This window comes from Helobdella robusta (assembly GCF_000326865.2).
Source record: "Helobdella robusta unplaced genomic scaffold HELROscaffold_27, whole genome shotgun sequence".
Taxonomy (NCBI): Eukaryota; Metazoa; Annelida; class Clitellata; order Rhynchobdellida; family Glossiphoniidae; genus Helobdella; species Helobdella robusta.
In genome coordinates, this window is record NW_008704392.1 from 1888586 (window position 1) to 1898151 (window position 9566).

The window sequence follows — 9566 nt, forward strand, 5'->3', positions numbered from 1 at the left end:
TTAAATTCGTTCACACTATAAGCATTCACAATGTCCTCATTCAAACTATTCCAAATTTTCACAATTCTACTTCTGTTTGTGAAATAATACTTTCTCAGATTTGATTTGAATGGATTTGAACAGTTAGTTCCTCATTCAGCTTCAAGTTATGCCCACGCGTTCTGTCATCACCATGTAGCTTTAATTTCGGAAAACTGCTCCCGTCATCACTTTTCCTCATTTTGTACAAGACTATGAAGTCACCTCTTATCTCTTTGAACTTCAGCGTATGTAGGTTCAAATGTTTCAGACGATCTTCATATTTTATATGTTTGATTGCATTGATCATTTTTGTAGCCCTTTTCAGGACCCGTTAATTTGTTAGAACTTCCCTCATTTGTCCATGGCGACCTGACAGATGCAGCGTACTCCAGCTGAGATCGAACAAAAGATGTGTATAACATTAGGAAGGGTCCTGCGTAAGATTTCTGAAGTGTCTGGAAATTATTAAACCTAAGATTGATGAAGTTTAATCGATTTTCTGATATATATTTTCATAAAATTTTATTGAGCAATCAAACAAAATTCTTAAATCATCAATCTTACTACAATCCCTTAAAAGATACTTGTTAATAGCATACGTACACTCTATAACTTGAACCACATCTCACAACGAAACATGTCTCACAACTTAACGTAATACTGAATGACTCAGACCATACCTGATACTGCATTCAAACAGTTCTGCAAGTTAGCATTGTCATTCCCCCAACTTCATAACTTTACTAAAACTACTACTTTCATAACTAACAAAATTTAGCATCATCAGCATACATATAAAGCCTACCATCATAAACGCCATCCGTAATACCAAATAAATCATTAATAATATAAATCAATAATTTATATAAACTCTAAGAATGTTGTCAAGTAATTCCTTTGTCAAGCATCTTTCAGTTAACTCGCACTAAAGTAAACACGTCAATAGAGTCGGCAATCTTTTTCTTCTCTCCACTTATACTCATTTCACAAATTTAAAAATTATCCTCAAAATTAAAAAAAAACCTTTCGTTTTCGACGAATTTCACATCGTAACGTAAAAACGAGCTTTTGCCATTTAAATGTTTTCAATAGTTTTTTCGTTGAATATTTCCCGTTATTTTCTTTTTTTTTTATTTTAATTATTTTTGTTTGCGATTTGTAGATTGAATTTTTAGAAATTGGACTATATAAATTTAATTGATTGATTGGATTAACTGACTGACTGATTGATTGATTGATTATGCAAAAAACTTTTCAAACAAGTTAGTGAAATTTGTTCCAGATAAAAATAATATGAATTTTCTTCGTTGTTACGATCAACATCTTCATTTTATAAGTCTGCCTTTGGTAAGTAATAGATAAAATATTGAAAAACTCAAGTATTGAAAAACTTTAATCATGATCGATACGCTTGCTATTTCGAGACGAAAAATTAAAACTTAAGAGTTACTTCGACGAATGTATGAAAATTTAAAAACGAAAATATACATTTTAATGTTTACACGTCTATCGAACGATAGTTGTAAATGATTATTTTGTTAGAGTCGTAAATGATTCCCATGTAAAAAAAAGGTATACAGTTATTTCAGTATTTAAAATATTTTTTCGTTCAACAACTTTCAACTAACTTTAATTGATAAAAATGCATCTACCGTTTAGAGTGAAAATAGAGAAAGATGGTTTATGTTAAATTAAACCATAGTTAAATAGCTAAATCATCACTATTGGAATGCATATGGTGGATTTCGCCGGAGAATGTTTGTAGAGTACTCGGTTGAAAATAAAAAGGAGTATCAGCTAACTATCATATAACATAGATTACGGAGAAATATATCCAGTACATGTGATCGGTCTATGCTAGCCAGCGACTATTGAATTCATTGGACGCACACGTGCTTCGTTATATTCACATGAGTTCCTAACACAATGTGTTTCGTCGATAAATATGAATTTATTTGCTTGTAAATGGCTTTTCGATAAACTAAGTATGATATAATTTTTAATAATTAAAATAAATAATTTATAAATTTTTACAGCCAAAAATTTGTAATTTATGAAGTAAGATAAAAGATAACAGCACCGAACCCTAAACTTTGGCAGGATGCGTTACCGTTACTCAAGAAATGACCCGGTGGTGAGAGAAGTTGTGGAGGAATTCACGTCGGAAAATAAAAGGCTGGAAGCGAGTAGTCAGATCTCGAGGTACGGAAGGTACATGGAGAGCAATAAAGAGAGATACCAGCTAACGACTGAAGAAATTTTGCACGTGCCAAACATCCTGCAACGCTTGCGAAAACCTTTAAAAAATGGAATTGACGATGCAAAGAGCGCTCATCTTCGACGAATTCGTTCCCTTCCTATCGATGTACAATACGACTTGCTCCACGATATGCAAACTTTTGATTACGAGAAAAATCTCAAAGAAAAAGTCTTGCCGGAGAAATTGGTTTACACAAATATACATGGAAAAAATATAAATTTGGGAATAATACATTATTTGGATGTATTCCACCGAACCTTGGCCAACAACGTACGCTTCGTGCTTCCATATTTTGCCGAAAAATTTCTTCACAACGAATGCGTGATCTGCTATGAAGAGTTTGTGGAGAGTACGCTAGTACACAAACTTGCCTGCAACCACTCATTTCATCTCGAGTGTCTACGTTTGTGGCTTCATCAAAAATCTCACTGCCCGTACTGCCGTCGAGAAATTAAATTCAAATGGAAAACCATCATAAACTATGTGACGACGACCAGGATACTGGATCTCAAACTTAACGATCTCCACATATATCTTTCCACTGGGCATATGTTTTATTGATTGATACTTCGATTCTCGGTGAACTTTATTGCATTTAAAACTGTATTAAAAACCCTTGCCAGTTTGTAAATTTTATCTTTTTTTTTGTTCTTTCAAAATGAACGTACGTAAGTTCAAGCAAATGTTATATGTGTAAATACTGTATAGTGAATATTTGTCGTGTGTACGTTACCGACTTCTACTTTAAAATATTTTTTAGAAAAATTTTTTAAATTTAAAGTTATTTTTTCAACTTTTACAAATAAATAAAAACTTAAACTAGTGTTGAAGTGTTTTTATGTTTTTACGTACTTATTTTTTTAAATAACACGATAATATTTCTAAAAGTTTTTTTTACATAGTTCAAATATTAAAAAATTACCAATTAATTTAAAATTAATTTAAATTAATTTTTAATTGAATTCAGTAAATCTTTATCCAAAGTCCAAAATTTATAATAAAACAATCTCGATGTTAGACCTTGGAAATGTTAGAAAATTTTTATTCTATAGCAGCGCGCGCTCTTATCGAGAATAATTATGAATAGAGTATTATTTACTATTATTTACTTCTAACAACAAGCTACAAGTATTTGTAAATGTAAATAAATGAACAAATTAATAACTAAAAATTATTATTAAATAAACAAATTATAATATAATGATAAAACTTCTTAAAATCTAACCTGGGGAAAAAATATTCCTATTCACCTGTTTTTTTCTTACGTCATGAGCATAGAAAAAATAATTCTGGGCGATATTATTGTTTTTAAAAATGATATGAAAAAGTTAAATGCCTCATATAAAATTTACATTTTTTTGAAACTAGCCCTTAAATTCGCAAATATTACTAAGAAGTATGAAGTATAGGATCTTATTTGTAAGTAATGTATTAATTTTATTTGATATGTCAATATGGATTATAAAGTAAATGAAAGGATGTCATTTAGGATTCTATAGCTAGAGCCAGCTGAAAGATATTGAAATGACATGACATAGTAAATTATGACTTTTGCCAAGTTTTGAATTGGGCTTTTAAAAAGATTTCTCTAACCAGAAAATGACCAGTGAGGTAAATTACTTTGTTTACGAGAGTTAAAATTATTAATTAAAAAATTATTAGAATGGTTGGCTTTATGTATGCTTATAATGTTGTAATGTATAATGTGTAATGTTGTAATGATGTTGTAATGTGTAATGTATAATGATGCAGTAATGTGTTAATAATAATGTGTTAATGGTATATAAACTTTATATATCATCAAACAGAATTTGATTTTGTGAAATATACTCGGCATGGAAAATATTTTGAATTGATTAACGAACAAGCAAGTAAAGAGTGGTTTCTTGGTTTTTGTTCAGATTAACAAAAGAATCTGATTGCATGTTTTTTACAAACACCCATTTTTATGTTTCAAATTTTAAAACGCAAGTTTGTAAATTTTGATACGTTCACTTTGTAACAAGGTCGTTGTTGAGAATTTTTTTTAGAATTTTGAATTGGAATGAAACTGAACAAATGTCGAATATGCCAAGTGTAAATTTTATTAAACATCGAATTTAGAAAAATAGCCAAAATATAGTGTCTTTATCATATATTAGTGAGAATAAGATTGAAAAATTAAAAACAATATGACAAATCAAACAAAGCAAGTAATATGGATGAAATGCACTGCTCATGGTGTTAATGATATTAATAAAAATACGCAAAAGAAAGTTTAAATTTAAAGTTAAATTGTTCTAAACATTTGCAGGCATTTAGGATTACACATTCCTGTTTGAATGCTCACAACAGTGGCTTTTTTAAATCAAGCCTAAACCAGCAGGGCACAGGCCAAACGCACACGGGACATCCGAGCCAGTCTCTGCAACAGATCTGTCCCCTCGGGCAGCCTCTCGCCAGGCAACCAGGAAAACAGTTCCTGCAGTGGTCCAGAGGGTAACGCCAATAGCCCCAATAACTCCAGTAACCCCAAATTGGGGTTCTTATCGGTGGACAACCTGAGTAGCGTACGTATTAGTTTTGTGCCAAATTTATTTGTAGTTAAAGTGAGAATAAATATTCAATGGTCTCTTACTATAATCATTAAATTTATTTTAAATATACTTTTTGAATTTTTATGGAGCTAAATTAGAAATTTGAAACGTGATCCAATATTAACAAAGTGCGATTATTTTTCAGATTTTTAATCCATAAACGTTTGAAACACCGCGGTTCAAGTACTTACATAGTCTGGGCAGGGGCCAGCATTGAACGGCGGGTTTGGCCAGAGCAGACGCAGCACATGCATCTGTACGTCCACACGCAGTTTTCTGGAGCAAGGAAAGATGTTAATGTTTACTAAAGTTAATGAGGGTTGAAATCGTTATTATGTCTATATATAAATTTTGATATATATATATAAAACTATTAATTTTGAACACAAACATTAGAATCCACTAAATAATATTAGAAGGATGCTCAATAAACAATCTTATTGTTAGATGCAAAATGAATGATAATCACTGCGCATGAGTCCAAACACTGGCAAGTTTCGCATCCGTTCGCATCGAGAACGTATCCATTGGTGCAATTCACCTCACATTGAACCTCTGGGCAGGGAGAGGCTGTTTGGCTTACCACTGTTTAATGGGAATACATTTTTGTGGTTTTGAAATTTAAATGAACCTAAACACGTAATATAGAGGAACCCAAATATATTTGCATCTTGATCACCAACATCATCAAAATCAACAACGGATCACTCACCACTGCTGATGGCCACCAACAGAACGAGAGTCACAGCCACCACTGCAACAAATCTTCCGATCATAATCTCAAGAGCAGGTCTAGCTAACTGATAAATTAATTGAGAAAGAAATACCTGGTGGCTTTACTAGTAACGAAAACTGTTTGAGAAACAGCGTGCAAATCCCTCGTATTTATACACGTTTTGTTGATTCAGTTGAAGCTTGTCACCCTTAGATATACAAGAATCGAAATATACGCATTTAGATTTAAAATTGTTGAAAATTATGCGCAGAAAATTTGTCTACTGTCAGCAACAACAAAATAATAAATGTCTTGATGAATTTTAATAACAATGGGCTGAAATATTTAAAAATCTTTTTAAATTTTGATACAATGGTAGTAATTGTAGAGGGAATGTTCGAGTTCAACGGTCTGACGTTTATTTCAAACGGGAGTGTTTAGGGCCAATTCCCAGACAGTTTTAAAAGTACCAAACAAATAACATTCAATCAATCAACCAACCAACCAATCATCAACCGATCAATCAATCAATGTTTTAATTAATCAACTAATTCAATCAATCAAGCCATTGTCATTTTGATTAGATGGATGCTTGATAGATTACGAAATAAATTCTGAAATGGTTGGTTGGTCGCCAGTTGGTTCATCAGTTGGTTCATCAGTTGGTTAGTTCATCAGTTGGTTAGTTCATCAGTTGGTTAGTTCACCAGTTGGTTTATCAATTGATAGATTGATTTTTCAGCAGAACAATTTGTCGATTAATTTTTTATTTATTAAAAAAAATTCGAGCTAAATTTAAATGGTAAAACTTGACAAATTTTTTTAAATTAAGCAAATAAAATAGCTATATTTTTAGAAATAGATGGCAACAAACTGTAGATTGGAAAATTTTTCATGTCGTAAATAGTCAATCCTCTTAGTCACTATCACATACATGCATACGAACGTTTCATCATTCTCCTCATACACACATGCATAAGTAAGTATCCCATCGAAAAAATATTGGCTGAATGGAGTCAGAGGATTGTCTAAACCTCTATGATCTTTGTTTGTGTTAGTCATCATCATAATGAAATGAACATTCATACACGCACACAAACATCAAACACACACGCACACACACAAACATACAAACGAACACAAACAAACACACACACAAGCATACAAACAAACACACACACACACACACATATATATAATACATATATAAATTATTTATTCACTTATCTTGCTACATACTTTTAAGAAATGTCTAGAAGAAGAAAATGACAAGGTAACAAAAAAATGTTCTTTTTACATTTTTAGAAATGTTTCGAACTTTATTTACTTGTCTCATAAGTTGTTTTGACTGCTGTTTGAGAATAGAGGAATGGAATAATGCTATCGAATTTATTGATCAACTATAATGATGGAATGTTAAAGCTAGGTGGGTAGATCCCATCATATGGGAGGTCGGAGAAAGTTGAGGTTGGCAAACAAGCTGAAGAATTGTTGACAACCTGAGAGAGTTTATGGGGTGGCGTGATGGTCTAATGGTTAAGGTCGCCTGGTTCTGTTTCGCAGTAACCGGGTTTGAATATGACAAAAAGATCCCTGCCTATCACATGCTTCGTGTGTGATGCGTTGTTTAGAATGCATTCATTTACGATGTTTGTGCGCTTCGTTGGATCCTCTGAACTTTGGAAGAGTGTAATTGACCTTTAACCTTTTCTTAACCTTTATATGGCGGCTCTCCTCGTAATTTACCCCATACTGAATCTAGGAGAAATAATTGCGAAAACATTTAATCAAACTTAGGTCAACCGGTCTCACATTAATACTCATTAACGGGTTTCCTTGGCTCGATCGCTTTTTTAAATTATTCATTTTAAAACGACTTTTTCTATACAAGTTTGCAAATTTTTATACGTTGACTTTTTAACACAAACGTTGTTGGATTTTTTTTTGAATTTTGAATTTTAATGAAACCAAACAATGTTGAATATGCCAAGGGTAAATTTTATTAAACACAGAATTTAAAATAATAATCGGAATAAAATATCTCGATCATATATTAGTTAGAATAAGCTTAACAATGTAGAAACAATATTATTAATCAAACAAAGCAGGTAATATGAATTAAATGCAGAGTTTGTGGTGTCAGTGATGTTCACCCTTGAATCAAATAATGCATATATCTGGCCAAACACACTTTAAGCACCCAAACTTATTGGGACAGCAGATCATTCCCATCGGACATGACGTTGCTTTACAGCCAAGAGGGCAACAATTGGCGTAATTCACATAATTATAAGGCCAATAGATCCTATCACAAGGACAACCTGTGTCATTCGATAACTTCATATAACAATTGGATAAAAAAAGTTTGATGGCAAGTTTTAACGTTGAAAACTCAAAACATAACTAATGGATTTATTTGTATATATTTTCTGTTTTTCCTCTTTAATAGTTTACAAATTCTAGAAGAAAATACAAGGGCAAAATATTTGTGGAAATAAATTCAGTGAAGATAATAATGTTAATGTTACGGTAAGGACGAACGAGTTGTAAAACCGTTATTATGTTTGTTCGGTGGGAAAAAATCTCGATGAATTTGAGGGTTGAAAAACCGACACATCAGCGTAACAAATAAACACTTACACAACTTGGCTTGAGGGAAGCATTTCACAGCATCAAGATTTTTTTTGTCGAATCCAGCACATGTTCCATTGTCACCACACTTCAAATTCTGGGGTAAAAATATATTTAAATGTTAATAGAGGGTTTTCACGTTTATTCCTTTATTTAACCTTGTTTTAAAGGTACGTTTCATATGCTTTTTAAATCTTTTAAATTGTTTCACACCATTGTTAAAACCCAATATAATTTCAATATTTACTTTAATAATATTTTAATAATCTTAATTTTATTTCATCTTAAAATATTAAATCCAGCTCCGACGATGGCTAAAAGCCGAAACAGCGCTGTCAGCTGACACTTATAACATTAATTAAATTATGACATTAAATAAATACGAGTATAAAAATTTACGTCGTGTTGAAGTTGTCTTTAAAAAACTACTAAATGCAGAATGGGCATATAAATTTAACGATATATATATATAGTATATAATATTAGAATTATGTTCAATAAACAATCCTATTATAAATGCACTTAGGCAAAAGTAAGTAATAATTACCACGCAGGCATTCAGGCACTCGCACGTTCGGCATCCGTTGTCATCAGGGACGTATCCGTAGCGACAGGCCGTTGGACAGTTAAGAGATGGACAAACTACTCTATCCTGAGCTTTAATTTTTTATCGGTTTTAAAACTTTCGATGAAGATATTCGAAAACAATGAGAATAAGTAAAATAATAAATGAAAAAGGCAATTCGAAAACAATGAGAAACATAATGTAACAAAACTCATAATCACTATCAGTTTAAACAAAATCAACAGCAGATTATTTCCACAAACGCCAACACACTCACCACTGCTGGTGGCCACCAACAGAACGAGAGCCACAGTCGCCACTGCAACAAATCTTCCGATCATAATCTGAAGAGCAGACCTAGCTAACTGATAAATTAATTGAGAAAGTAATACCTGGTAGCTTTACTAGTAACGAAAACTGTTTGAGAAACAGCGTGCAAATCCCTCGTATTTATACACGTTTTGTTGATTCAGTTGAAGCTAATGTCACCTTAGACATGCAAGAATTGAAATATACACATTTAGATTTAAAATTGTTAAAAATTATTCAAACAAAAATGTTTACTGTCAGCGATAACAAAACGATAAATATCGTTTTAAATGTTAGAGAAATGGGCTGAACCATTTTGAAAATTTTTTAAACTTCGATACAATGGTAGTGATTGTGTGTGTTGGAGTCTTAATGTCTGACGTTCATTTTAAAATAAATTTTTCGGGTATCCCCTCAACATTTTAAAAGAACCCAACAAACAACGTTCAATCAATCAATCAATCAATCAATCAATCAATCAATCAATCA

At 31.9% G+C, this 9566-nt stretch overlaps 2 protein-coding genes across 2 annotated transcripts; one reads left to right on the plus strand and one right to left on the minus strand.

Moving 5' to 3' along the window:
• Positions 1 to 2410: 2410 nt before the first annotated feature.
• HELRODRAFT_80515 (hypothetical protein) lies at positions 2411 to 2842 on the plus strand (the record flags this gene model as incomplete). Its single annotated transcript, XM_009020344.1, has 1 exon — positions 2411 to 2842. The coding sequence occupies one exon, from the start codon at positions 2411 to 2413 to the stop codon at positions 2840 to 2842; it is 432 nt and encodes a 143-aa protein (XP_009018592.1).
• A 4126-nt stretch (positions 2843 to 6968) lies between these two features.
• On the minus strand, positions 6969 to 9109 carry HELRODRAFT_173741 (hypothetical protein; the record flags this gene model as incomplete). Its single annotated transcript, XM_009020345.1, has 5 exons — positions 6969 to 7071; positions 7764 to 7893; positions 8213 to 8300; positions 8751 to 8860; positions 9046 to 9109. 5 exons carry the CDS (start codon positions 9107 to 9109, stop codon positions 6969 to 6971), a joined length of 495 nt encoding a protein of 164 aa, XP_009018593.1.
• Between the last annotated feature and the right edge of the window lie 457 nt (positions 9110 to 9566).